At 42.2% G+C, this 14,408-nt stretch overlaps 1 protein-coding gene across 1 annotated transcript in view; it reads left to right on the top strand.

The window, feature by feature from the left end:
* Positions 1-13,703: 13,703 nt before the first annotated feature.
* wdr95 (WD40 repeat domain 95) overlaps positions 13,704-14,408 on the top strand; it is a gene marked incomplete at both ends in the record, with an annotated part of 53,154 nt that continues 52,449 nt past the window's right edge. Inside the window, one exon of the mRNA XM_084310552.1 lies at positions 13,704-13,771. Coding sequence (XP_084166678.1) covers positions 13,704-13,771 — 68 coding nt within the window. The remainder of the gene's footprint in view (positions 13,772-14,408) is intronic.

Raw genomic sequence — 14,408 nt, 5'->3', positions numbered from 1 at the left:
TTGACTCCTATAAGACTGTGCCGAATGGGGCTTAAACAAGATTCCAAATGCACCCAATGTGCAAATGGGGACGAAGGGTCATTTATGCACATGTATTGGGACTGCTCACCAGTTAAGGCATTCTGGAAAGATGTGACCCAACAAATATCAAAACTCGTATCTTGGAATATACCTGTACACCCCTCGGTATTACTATTGAATGATGTTTTTGAGTTTGCAGTGAATCCACAGCTAAAGAGATTGGTTTTATCGGGTATCACAGTAGCCAAAAAGCTGATCGCATCACGCTGGTTTCAACCGGAAAAAATGTGCCGTAAAGTTTGGTTTCTTACATATCTCGATGTAATTTACCATGAAATATCTACAGCAAGAATTCTGGGTCTCAATGAATCCAAAATGTCAATGTGGTTAGAAGTGGTGGAGAGAATAAAAGCTAGCTTATAATGATAGTGTCTGGTTAGGTGCGAGGGATAGTGGAGGTACTTCTCAAGGTGGGGTCCGGGAGGGGGGGGTTCGAGCATATGTGTGTAGGTTTTTTTAGATAACAGGTATTAGGGGTATATCTTATATAAGACAACTAACTAAAATGTGATCTCATTGGATGTGCCCTGACAATTAATGCTTGTATATCTTATCGTGTGTTGTCATGTTTGTTTATATGTTTGTTTAAAAAATAATAAAAAAATAAAATACAAAAAAAAAACTTAATTCTTCCACCTTAGAAACATAGCTAAAGTACGGCCATTTATAAATCAAAAGGACGCTGAAAACCAGATCCATGCCTTTATCTCAAGCCAACTCGACTACTGTAATGCACTCCTTACCGGCCTCCCGAAAAAATACGATGATAACTATTTTATTGCAATGCACTATTGCATTATTTTATTCTATTTTACTAACTATTTTATTGCACTGCACTATTTTACTTTGTATCAGTGAATCATAGACGCCTGGCCATAAGAGCATTCGGAGCATCTCTGCTCTCCCACTATTGAACTTGGGGGAGCAAAGGTATGCTCTTGCTCCACCACTTTTTGATCATATGAAAAATATGATATATCCCCCCCCAATATATAAATCTAACCATAACTACGTTATGGTTAACTGAGTTTTATAGTGAAAAGAGCAGCTTTATTGGTCAAGATTGACGGCTCTATATTGCAGGAAATTGCACGTACAGGTTAATAAAATGCCTGACCCCCTCCAAACCACCCCTTGCCTGCAAAAAAAAAAAAAAAAAAAAATATTGAAAGATATTGAAAAATAAAAAATAAAAAGGGGGCACCTATCTGGGCTAAGCCCCGGATCTCCTATGATCCTAAATCCGCCCCTCCACCTCTTGTTTGATGTGGTCGTTCAAATAGAGAAGGCATGTGTCAGTGGAGTGGGATGTTCTGAAGCCATATTGGAATTCGTAGATTAGATTTTTTTCCGCAAGGTACTTTTTGACCTGTTCGTATACTATTTGACCTTACTCCTAAAACCCACCTCACCCCTGCCCATTTTGACAACCTAGGATGGCTCAGAGTAGACGACAGAGTACAGCAACTTGCAATGGGCCTGATCTACAAGATACATTACACCACTAAGGTACCGATGTACATGTCAAAATACTTCCCAAAGGTCAGTGAATACCACAACCACAACAGAGGGAGTTCCACAAATCATGTTCAACCCAGATTCGGCACAAACAAGGGTCTAAACACGTTTAGCAATTATGTCACATCAATGTGGAACGCCCTACCCACAGCCGTAAAAAAATGTGAATCCCTACCCACCTTCAAAACCGTTCTCAAAGAGCACCTACGGGAGGCTGCAATTCGAAACTGGCCTCCGTAAATTTCGGAACCCCCCACCCACCCCCTCGTAATGTACAGTTCCCTCCCCCTCGTATGTATATATTTACTGTTAGGATCTCTGTTTAACAGTACTGTATATTTGCATATCTTGTATGTCACAAATGTAACAGTACTGCATATCTATATGTCATAAATGTCATGATTAGATTAGATGATTAGATTAGATTTTTATATCTGTATATATTTTTTTGTATCCACTTTTTCTCCTTATTTTCAATTTTTCTCCCATCCCAATTTCGTGTATCCAATTCTCCCCTCCCCTGTCTTGAACGTTGCTAGACTATGCCCCCCACTGGTCGGCTGTAGTGAGGATAGAAGCCTTGCATCACGTGTTCCCTCCGGCACACGAGGAGGCAGCCTGTCACATCTTTTCGCCTGCCAGCGCGGACTCTCACTGGCAAGGTGTAACGCATGGGAGGCTCACACTACTCTCGCCACTTCCTGTCTCTGCTGTGCAGGCGTCTCCCAACCGGCCTGTAGGGATCGCTGTCCACAACATCCAATCCCCACCCATCGACTTCCACCCGCTGACTCTGCCAAATGAGCCAGTACGACGGCCGGCCCAAGCTGAAGGCAATGCTGAGACTGGGATTCGATACCGGAGTCTCTTGCATTGGTGACAAGCGCAATCTCCGCTACACCACCCAGCCGCCGACTGTATATCTGTATTATTGAGTATGTCATAAATGTAATTATGAATTGAAAATGGGGGACCCTGATGTAAACAAGACGAAAGTCTTTCTCTGGTCTGTATCCCCTTAACAATTGTGTGTATTGAGCTGTACTGTACTATTCTGCAATCTGTTCATTAAAGTTTTCAAGTCTCTGAGGAATTTGGAGGGGATGTTGTCATGGCCAGTGGCCTTGTTCGGTTGGAGGGCGCTCAGTTTTTTGAGTACCTCATCTGTTGTTACCATTTCCAGTTTGAAGTCGTCTTTGTGGACCCCTAGGTTCTTGTAGTATGCTACTATGTGTTCTACCCCATAATGCCCTGAGTGGGAGGGTAGTTTGTTTACCAGGGTTGTGGCTATGTTTGTGAAGAAAATGTTTAAGTAATTGGCTACATCCAGCTTGTCTGTGATGAGCGTGTTGTCCGTCTTTATGTTTATATTTGAGAATCTGGGTTTAAGTTTTTTACTGCAGCCTAGTTGATTATTGAGTCATTTCCAAAGTTCACGTGGTTTGTTTTTGTTTTCCTCAGTTTTGTCATTGATGATTTTTTTTTTGCTGTTTTGATCATGGAGTTTACGTCATTTCTTAGTCTGTTTCTTTCCAGTTTGAGTTCAGTCACGTGGGCTTGGAGTTCACTGCTCGTGCTTTTGGTAAGCTTTGACTGACTTTTACGAAACTCAGAGCATTTTTTGTCTCTGGTTTTCATAGCGGTCAGTATTCCAGTGTGCATCCACGGCTCAGCGTGATTTTTTACCCTGGTGGTTCTTAGGGGGGCCATGTTGTTTAGTATTGTTGAAAATTTGGTTTTGAAACCAAGCCATGTTTCTTCAACCAGTGTACCATTGAGTTCATCTGACCAGTCCAGGCTCTCCAGTTCAAGGTTAAAGGCCTCGCTAGAGTAGGTTTTGAGGTCTCTAGATGTGACTGTTTTGTGACAGCCAGCCTTTTGTTTTAGCTTTTTGCGGGTACAGAATATCATATAATGATCACTTAACCCACATGCTATAACCCCTTTATTGAAGATCTTGGACTTGTCAGAGGTCAGGGTGAGGTCAATGGTAGTCTGAGTTGACTCACATACACATGTGGGTTGGGTGATTAGCTGGCTGAGGCCGTGCAGATCACAAAACCTATTGAAGGATTTGAAGACGGGTGCATCTTTTTGTTGCATATCCGTGTTCCAATCCCCAATAAGAATCTTTTCTGCATCCTCAACTCCAGCTAAGCACACATCCAACACATCATAAAAGCCATTTTGGTCTGGCGGTCTGTAAATTGTGCCGACTAGAACAGATTTAGCCCTTTCAAATAGAATTTCTACAAATACAGTTTCAATAGTCTCATGATCTAGGTCCGTACGGTTAATGAATTTGGTGTCTTTATGAATGTACATACAGACACCACCTCCATGCCTGTTCCTGTCATTACGGACTATTGAATAGTTCTCCAATTCTATTTTTAATCTATTTTAATCGAATTAATTCAAGACTTTATAGTTAATTAATCGAAATTAATCACATTTTAATCGCATATCAATATTTGATGCGAAAAGCAAACATTTTCAATTCAAATTAATTTTGGTAGAGCAGCAAAATCCTGTTTTAGCTACTATACAGACCAACAGATCAATGCCATTTTTAACAAAGTGCAGCAATTTTTGGAATAATATATATAGCGCAAAGGACCTTTTGTAAACTCAAGTACTTTCGAGGTAAAAGTAAAACGCAGTACTTTCAAGTACATTCCAGAACAGTTGACCATTGAAAAAAAAAACTCTTGATTGGTCTCAATTTCTCTTATTTAATTTTTTTTATGAACAAACCAGACTAAACTGAACACCTGAACAATAAACTGGACTGGTCGGACAACACAGAGGCCCTCTACAGGAAGGGACAGAGCAGGCTGTTCTTCCTGAGGAGACTCAGGTCCTTCAATGTGTGCAACAAACTGCTGCAGTCTTTTTACCAGTCTGTTGTGGCCAGCATCCTCTTCTATGCTGTGGCATGCTGGGGAGGCTACATCAACTCAAGGGACACCAACAAGCTCAACAAGCTGGTGAGGAAGGCTAGCTCTGTGGTGGGAGTCGAGCTACCTAGACTTGAGGTGATGGTAGAGAGGGGGATGATAAGGAAGCTGGATGCCATCATGGAGAACCCCTACCACCCCCTCTACGACGAGCTAGTCAAGATGAGAAGCTCGTTCAGCCACAGACTCATCCCCCCCCGACACTCAACTAACCGCCTCGGACAGTCCTTCATACCAGCGGCCATCAGGCTCCACAACAGTGGGCAGCGACTAGCAGCCTCCAGGCCCCACAACAGGGGGCAGCGACAGCGACTGCTACCAGACATTGACCTGGGACTTATAGGAACCCAAGGGGGACAAAGTAGACTACCCTGGTACTTTGATTAATGTATACTCAGTAGATAGTAAATTATTATAACACTACCTCTTGCATACTGCACCTCATGTGACACTGTGAATAATGTGAATATTCCTCAGCTAGTCAGATAGTAAATTATATTGACCATATTGATCAAATTGTTTACACTGCCTGTGTTGTCTTTTACTACCTGTATACTGTGTTGTTTTACTACCTGTACCCCTCCCCCCCTCCCCCCCATGCTGCTATGATGCCTGAATTTCCCCAAGGGGATCAATAAAGGAATATCTTATCTTATCTTATCTTATCTTAATAGTTTGCAGTTAATAGTTAATAGTCAGCAAAACAAAGGAGATGATTGTGGACTTCAGGAGGTCGGGGGTCAAGGACTACAGCCCCCTCAGCATCGACGGGGCACTGGTTGAGAGAGTCAACAGCTTTAAGTACCTCGGAGCCTACATATCCGAGGACTTGACATGGACCACACACATTGACAGTGTTGTGAAGAAGGCACGACAACGCCTCTACTTCCTCAGGCGCCTAAGGAAGTTCCAAGTCAGTCAGAAGATCCTTAAGAACTTCTACTCATGTACAATAGAGAGCATCCTGACTGGCAACATCACCTCCTGGTTTGGGAATAGCACTGCACAAGACCGAAGCAGACTACAAAGAGTGACACGTTCAGCCGAACGCACAATTGGAGGGGGGCTCCCCACCCTCCAGAACATTTACAACAAGCGGTGCAGGGGCAAGGCTAAGAGAATCATTAAAGACTCCAGTCACCCGAACAACTGCCTCTTTGAACTGCTGCGGTCAGGCAAGCGATACCGGAGTCTCAAGGCGAGCACAGAAAGACTCAGAAGAAGCTTCTATCCCCAGGCCATCAGGCTGCTCAACGAACAATGAACACTACACAACAACAACCATCAAACGCACATAGCACACACATCCACACGCACACACTCACTTTAAACAAACACACTGTAGCACCCACTCCACACACTTTATAGCACACACTCACTTTAAACAAACACACTGTAGCACCCACTCCCCACACTTTATATTTATTGATGAAGGATTGCACTACAACTCGTACACCTTACTGTAAATTGTACCTAAATTGTACCTCATCCCATTTCTGCTTTGCACTATATAGTATTGTACATTAGTACACTGCATAGTATTGTATATTATATGGTAACTCAGTTATGTCTATTCTGCACCAAACATTGTACATATGTCTATACTGAACACTGTGACCTCATTTTCTACTTCTAATTTACATGCTATACTATGTTATTTGATACTATCTTGTCTAGCACAGTCTCTGGAGCGTAACAGTAAGAAGCATTTTGTATGAAAGTATTCTGTACTTCTGTATGACAACTATTAAAGAAACTTGAAACTTGAAACTAATAAAAAAAAGTTATTTGCGATTTATTATACTTTATACTATAGCACATGCATGAGTCTGGTCTCCTTTGAAAGGTAACATTCTTACACAATAAAGAAAAATCATAATTTTTAACTTTTAATTCTTTCTGTAGTTAATTAATCGAAATTAATGCGATAAAGTCCCAGCCCTAGTTAGAACATAACATTAGTTAACGTAGTGTGCTAGTAACATAATCTGCATGCTTACTGCACGCAGGTGGTCAGGTCTGGATTGGATTGTTGTATAACCATCCTAATAATATCTTTAATAAAATATTTAAATAGATCAATTTGAGATTATTCTTTACACCAAGAAGTAATTTATTTTGTGTTGAACTTGTTAATTGTCACCCGTAGTCATAACATAGGACATGCATGTTTGAATTTGTGCAATGAACTAGGCTACACAAAATTGCATCCACTTTCCCATGTTTATGGAATTGTTCCAGTGTCACATGGGAGACCTAAAAGTTTATTTAACAGCTGCATAACTAAATGTACAAATACATGCATGTGCATGTGCACCTGCGCTCGCGCGCGCACACACACACACACACACACACACACACACACACACACACACACACACACACACACACACACACACACACACACACACACACACACACACACACACACACACACACACACACACACACACACACACACACACACACACACACACACACACACACACACACACACACACACACAATGTTCTGGAATCTTCTGAATATATAAACTATGAATAAAAGTATAACAATATACACAAAGGTGCAGATGAGGGTCTGTATAGGCTATCAGCCATAATATACATTATAGTCAGACCGTGCAGGTTTTAGTGGTCAAGAAGAGTCAGACACACTTAGTGGTTAAGAGTCAGACATTATTAATAGCTCTCAAGTTCTGCCACTGTTAGTTCTCCAGAAGTCCATGCCTCTGGTTGTGGAGCCTGATGGCTGCTGGCATGAAGGACTGGCCAAGGCGGTTGGTGGAGTGTTGGGGGGGGTTTGAGTCTGTGGCTGAACATGCTCCTCTTCTTGGCTAGCTCCTAATAGAGAGGGTGGGAGGGGTTCCCCAGGATAACAACCAGCTTCTTTCTCATCCTCCACTCTGCCACCACCTCTAGTTTGACCAGCTTGACTCCCACCACGAAGCTAGCCTTCCTCGCCAACGTATTCAGTTTGTTGATGTCTCTTGAGTTGATGTTGCCCCCCCAGCATACAGCACAAAAGAGGACGCTGGCTAGTACAGACTAGCAAATTGACTGCAACAGTCTATTGCACACATTGAAGGACCTGAGTGTCCTCAGGAAAAACAGCCTGCTCTGTCCCTTCCTGTAGGGGGCTGCTGTGTTGTCTGACCAGTCTAATTTGTTGTTCTAGTGTACTCCAAGGAACTTGTAGGTCTCCACCATCTTCACCTCATCTCCACGAATGGTGATGGGAGTAAGGGGCATCTTCTTGCCTGTCCATCAGCTCCTTGGTCTTGCTGATGTTGAGTTTGGAGGTGGTTGCTTTCGCTCCACCCTACAAAGCTCTCCACCAGGGCGTTGTACTCATCCTCGTTGTCATCTGTGATGTAACTTATGATGGAGGAGTCATCTGAGAACATCTGTAGGTGGCACCCTCTCGAGTTATAGCAGAAGTCAGAGGTGTAGAGAGTGAACAGGAAGGGTGACAGCACAGTTCCTTGGGGGGCACTGGTGTTGCTCACCAGCACATCTGATTTGTGGTCTGTTGGTAAGGTAGTCAATGATCCAAGCCACCTGGCCTTGCTCCAGCTGCATCACCATGAGCTTCTCTGCTAGCCACAAAGACCGGATGGTGTTGAAGGCACTGGAGTGGAGAAGTCAAAGAACATGATTCTCACTGCGCGGCCTCTCCAGGCGTGTGTAGGCTCTGTGGAGCATGTAGATGATGGCATCCTCCACCCCGATGTTTGTGTGGTATGCAAACTGCAGTATCCAGCCTGTACCCACTTGATGAAAGTTATCATCAACTCTTACCATTTGGTACAATAATATACTCTAAACAGCAAAGCTCTACCAAAGAGGATGTGTAGGGAAGAAGATGATCTAATGTACTTTTGCCAGCAGAGGGCACTCGAAGCACAGCAATCAATGGGAGATTACACAAAATAGCCATTAACTAACAAGAGACATTTCATGGGGGATATTCTTTAATTTCTCTAAAGTGATTTACATAGATAGAAAATACATATCTAATGTATTTAAAATCTAGCACAACATCTTGAGTATAGGTTTTCTTTTAGATATCACATGTGCGTGTGCTGCACTGATTTACAGCATGTGTTTTTCTTTAGGGCAGCCTTCTGATGAGTGCCAATTTTCTACTTTGCAGTTCGAACACCCACCACAAAGTTTTCATAGGTTAGGTTTACCCCTTTGACAACCTGGAAAGGAGAACTTGTAAGACATGGCGTCTAGTCTTGTAAGAAGGGATGAGAACATCACTGGCATTAGCGTTAGCTAGCCAGCCAACTAATAAATAATATTATAACGTCAACAAACACAATGCTATTCCATTGCACATGAAATAGCCATTACATTGCCATAAATCATTGACTACCCACCAAACTAACGTGGGTAATGGACGGCGAAAAATTTATCTTTATTTAATGTACCATTTAAGGACGCATTAAATATTGCAAAACCATGAACACATCTATAGGACTCTAGCCACCCAAACAACTGCCTCTTTGCACTGCTGTGGTCAGACAAGCGCTACCGGAGTCTCATGGCCAGTACAGAGAGACTCAAAAGGAGCTTCTATCCCCAGGCCACCAGGATGCTCAATGTGGACTCTATGCAACACTAACTCACCCATTCTACATTCATTGCACACACATCCACATGCACACACTCACTTTAAACATTCGCCTTAACATTCACTTTGACACTTTAAACACTTTTTAACACTAAACCATATTTAATCTATTTATTACTAAAATAATTGCACTACATTTCTACCTAATTCTTTGCATTTTTGCATTTTGTTTGCATTTTGTACTTTAGTTTTGTATATTGTATATTTTGTATAGTGTTTGGTTTTTATTCTTTTTACTCTTTTTTTACTGTATGAAGCACAATCCCAGGAGGCTCATACAGAACCAAGCATTTCACTGTAATGTACATGTACCTTATATGTGACAAATAAAACAAAACTTGAACTTGACTTAGCCTTGAATTAGCCTCATCCTGTAGCAGCTACCGCCAGAGCTGTAAACGGTGGGAGTCGCTCACCTTGTTTGCAGGGCTATAACTATTTAAATATTATAGCTATATATGCAATACTATGGCCCATTTGACATCGAGTATCTATCGTTCAAGATGTGAAAAAGGAATCTTTTTTCCATCCATCCATTCTCGTTTTATACCGTGGTGAATATAAGTATAGTTTTAGAGTGGTCTAGGGTAATTCCTGGAAGGCTAGTAATAGCCCGCGACGCATATTATACTTAATCCATTGGCATTTCGTCCCTATACACGCTACAATAAAAAATTCAAATGCATATGATCTGTATATTATGTTCCATCATGCATGCATGAAAGGGGAGGGGTCGTTTCTGATTAATTGATTGTCAATAACGGCATTCGTTAGTACAACAGCATACGCTGATCAGGGCGATGGCTATGAAAACAATGGACAACCAAGCTGAAATTGATGTTAAATTGTTCTTACCTGTGGCCGATGAGACTCCAAAAAGAATATTCCAATTATTTGATTGCCATCTGCTAGATCGTATGTCCATTTGGCCTACGCCATAACCCCCAAAAGCATAATGAATCTGGCGTCCCGAAGGCGATTCAATGTGATTGGATGAATATCTTGATCCACGTTACAAGAAAACTCCGCCAGGATGACTTTCAATGACGCACAGCCCCACACACAGCGACACAAAGGGAGTGCAACATCGGCCACATACAACCAGGCGGCGGTATCTGACTGTTGCGATCTCAGACACATTGCCACACAGTACCACAGCATACCTGGCTGATTTATGAATGGAAATAGCGAATAAAAGAAATAACGATCCAATAACGTATGTGGTTGGCGTTATTCGATTGGCGGACAAATACGAATAAAATCGTTGTTGGCAGGGAAAGAGTTAATGTAGACCTTTTTTTATTTGTATGTCAGCTCTTTGACTGCCAGAGTGCGAGAGTGACCCCCTGCACAAAAAGGGGTGGGGTGGGGGGGGTAAGTGTACATTGGATTATCGACGAAACTTTACTTGGTTCCAAGAAGAGGGTCTCGTGTATTATTGGGTTTAATAGGACATTTATTGTACATTGGAGGGGGTTGCGTTAGGACATTTACAGGGGCCAGTTTCGAATTGCAGTCTCTCGTAGGTGCTCTTTGAGACTGGTTTTGAAAGTGGGTAGTGATTCACATTCCTTTACAGCTGTGGGTAGGGCGTTCCACATTGATGTGGCATAATTGCGAAAGGTGTTTAGTCCCTTGTTTGAGCCGAATCTGGGTTTAACATGATTTGTGGAGCTCCCTCTGGTGTTGTGGTTGTGGTATTTACTGACCTTTGGGAAGTATTTTGACATGTACATGGGTACCTTAGTCGTGTAGTGTATCTTGTAGACCAGGCCCATTGCAAGTTGCTGTACTCTGTCATCTACTCTAAGCCATCCTAGGTTGTCAAAGTGGGCAGGGGTGAGGTGGGTTCTAGGAGTAAGGTCAAGCAGTAGTCTGACCAGTTTGTTTTGAGATGTTTGTAATTTTGTTTTTAGCACCTTTGAGGTGCTTTGGTACCATGAGGTGCAAGCATAGTCGTAGTACCCTTGAATGAGTGCTCCTGCAAGAGTCGTCAGGGTATTCTTGTTTACCAGAGAGGAGATCCGGTACAAGAATCGAGTTCGTTGGTTGACTTTTTTTATTACATTGGATGCCATTTTGTCACAGGAAAGATTTGCCTCTAGGATGGAACCTATGTATGTAATTTCATCTTTCCTTGTGACAATATTGTCACCCACTGTAACTGAGAAGCCATCGGTCTTGCTGAGTTGGTTATTTGAACCGAAGAGAATGGACTCTGTTTTACCCAGGTGTAATGATAGTTTGTTATTATCAGCGAGCCAGATGCAGATTTTGCCTAGTTCCGAGCTGAGGGTTTTTTCAACCTGTAACTTGTTCTTGTCAGAGACCAGCAGGGCTGAGTCATCCGCGAACAGGAACAAGTTGCAGTCAAAAGCTGACGACATGTAATTTGCATAAATTAGGAACAGTAGTGGTCCTAGTATGCTTCCTTGTGGAACACCACAGCTCACTGGGAGGGGGGGGAATTGGGTACCGTTTACCTCCACCATCTGTTCTCTCCCCTCCAGGTAGGATTGCATACAGCTCACTGATAGACTATCAAAACCAATTGCTTTTAGCTTGTCAATCAAAATGGAGTGATTGACAGTGTCGAAGGCCTTTTGTAGGTCCAGCATGACCATGCCGCAGTATTTGCCCACGTCCACCTCTTGTTTGATGTGGTCGTTCAAATAGAGAAGGCATGTGTCAGTGGAGTGGGATGTTCTGAAGCCAGATTGGAATTCGTAGATTTGATTTTTTTCCGCAAGGTACTTTTCGACCTGTTCGTATACTCTTTTTTCCATGACTTTCGAGATGGAGGTAAGGATAGAAACAGGGCGGTAGTTGCCTGGGTCTAATTTGCTGCCCTTTTTGTGCAGGGGTGTTACTCTCGCAATTTTGAAGTGTTTGCGTACGTGTCCCTGTTTTATGGAGAGGTTTATTATGTGTGTGATGACTGGGGTGATGGCTGCTTGACCTGACTCCTAGAACCCACCTCACCCCTGCCCACTTTGACTACCTAGGATGGCTTAGAGTAGACGACAGAGTACAGCAACATGCAATGGGCCTGGTCTACAAGATACACTACACCACTCAGGTACCCATGTACATGTCGAAATACTTCCGAAAGGTCAGTGAATACCACGCCCACAACACCAGAGGGAGTTCCACAAATCATGTGCAACCCAGATTCTGCACAAACAAGGGACTAAACACGTTTCGCAATTATGCCACAACAATGTGGAACGCCCTACCCACAGCCGTAAAAAAAATTTGAATCCCTACCCACATTCAAAACCGCTCTTAAAGAGCACCTACGGGAGGCTGCAATTCGAAACTGGCCACCGTAAATGTCCGGAGCTCGGATAGGGGTGGGTCTGAGGCGGCCAGAAGATGCAGAGCATAGAGGTCTTGAGGGTGTGTAGTTAGAGACCATTGACCGGAGGTAGGCGGGAGCCGTTCCCTTCGCCGCACGATATGCCAGGTTGAGGGCCTTGAAGCGGATTTGTGCAGCAATGGGGAGCCAATGTAGGTCTCTAAGAAGTGGGGTGACATGGGCCGACTTCGGTAGGTTTGAGATCAGGCGGGCGGCTGCATTATGAATGAGTTGAAGAGGCTTGGTGGCAGTGGTCGGAACTCACTCACTCACTCACTCACTCACTCACTCACTCACTCACTCACTCACTCACTCACTCACTCACTCACACACATGTACAACCATATTGAAAACACTGTAGTCACAGTCCATAGCCCTTTTCACAACAGCCATTTTGACATGTCATCGCAGGGAAAACACAGGTGTAACAACATTAATTATGGTTACGTTCCATTTAGGCAAGCCAGAGCCAGGACCCTGGTGTTGTGCATGCTGCCTCACTGGAATGGAACGAGATTAATGTTATTAATTACACCTGTGCTTACCCGGCGATGACCCTGTGAAAAGGGCCTCCATGAAAAGGACTTATACTCAGTTTTAATACAATGGAGATTAGTTAAACTACGATTACCTGCACATTTGTAAATTTATTAGTTTCAAGTTTCAAGTTTTGTTTTTATTTGTCCTCCTGAGAAAAAAAACACTATACAAAATATACAATATACAAAACTAAAATGTACAAAAATGCTAAAATGAAGTAGAAGAAGTAGTGCAAGAATACTATGTGTATAAATAAATAATAAGAAGTGTGTAAGAATAAATAGAAAAAAATACGGTGTAATGTTTAAAAGTGTTTAAAGTATTAATTGAATAGTCACTTGAAATTCAACTCAAGACAGATTGCCCCCCCCCCCCCATCTTATATAAACTCTTATATCCAGTTTTCTATTTCTTTTGGTTTAGTTGTTACAACTGGGTCTCCTGGTTACCAGAGCCACTTACATGTCCAGGTGTAATCTTAGAGTCATCGTCAGGTAATGTGAGACTAAGCCGATCACCATCCGTGAGCAAGGCTGATCGGGTGCTCAGACGTTTCACTACAGCCCGGACCGTGTGGGCTAGAGAAACAGAGAGGACTAGAAACAGGGATGCCGCTTGGGAGAGAAGCTCGTCCTTCCTCAGCTCCTGGCAAATTAGAAGCTCCACATGGCCCCAGGTATTCTCCATGGTTCTGTTTGATTTCCTTTCGTTATTGCCTTGACAAGGTAGATCACATAATAAACAGGCTTTTCAGTTGAATCTTTTCTTTGATTCAACTTCTTTTACAATGGGGGGCTTTAATAAAATATACCTGCTAACATATTGTCTGCCAACATACCTTGTACCTGTTAACATATACCTTGTCTGCCAACATACCTTGTACCTGCTAACATATACATTACCTTGTCTGCCAACATACCTTGTACCTGCTAACATATACCTTGTATTGTATAGTTTGTGTAGATAGAATATACATTGTGTATCATGTTTAGTCTATAGTTTAGTTTCTAGTTTTAGTTTCTAGTTAATAGTTTATTTATACAGTTTGTATAGTATAGCTTGTATAGATAGAATATACGTTGTGTATTATGTTTAGTATAGTATTAGTTTATGATTTTAGTTTATAGTTTATGTAGGTGCCTAAATGCCTAGTCTGGTAATTAAGAATAATTTCAGTTAATAGAAAAGTATTTTGGACCTGTATTTCATGGTGTTTAAATAGATGGACAAATAGATATATTATTATTAGTACAGAAGTTAAAATGTTAAGACAATTCATGTTTATTGGTAAGAATGATTTCTTTGTTGTTAGT

This window comes from Notolepis coatsorum (assembly GCF_963971535.1).
Source record: "Notolepis coatsorum genome assembly, chromosome: 1".
NCBI lineage: Eukaryota > Metazoa > Chordata > Actinopteri > Aulopiformes > Paralepididae > Notolepis > Notolepis coatsorum.
The sequence above is the reverse complement of the archived record's forward strand: the minus strand, read 5'-3'. Positions and strand labels throughout refer to the sequence as shown.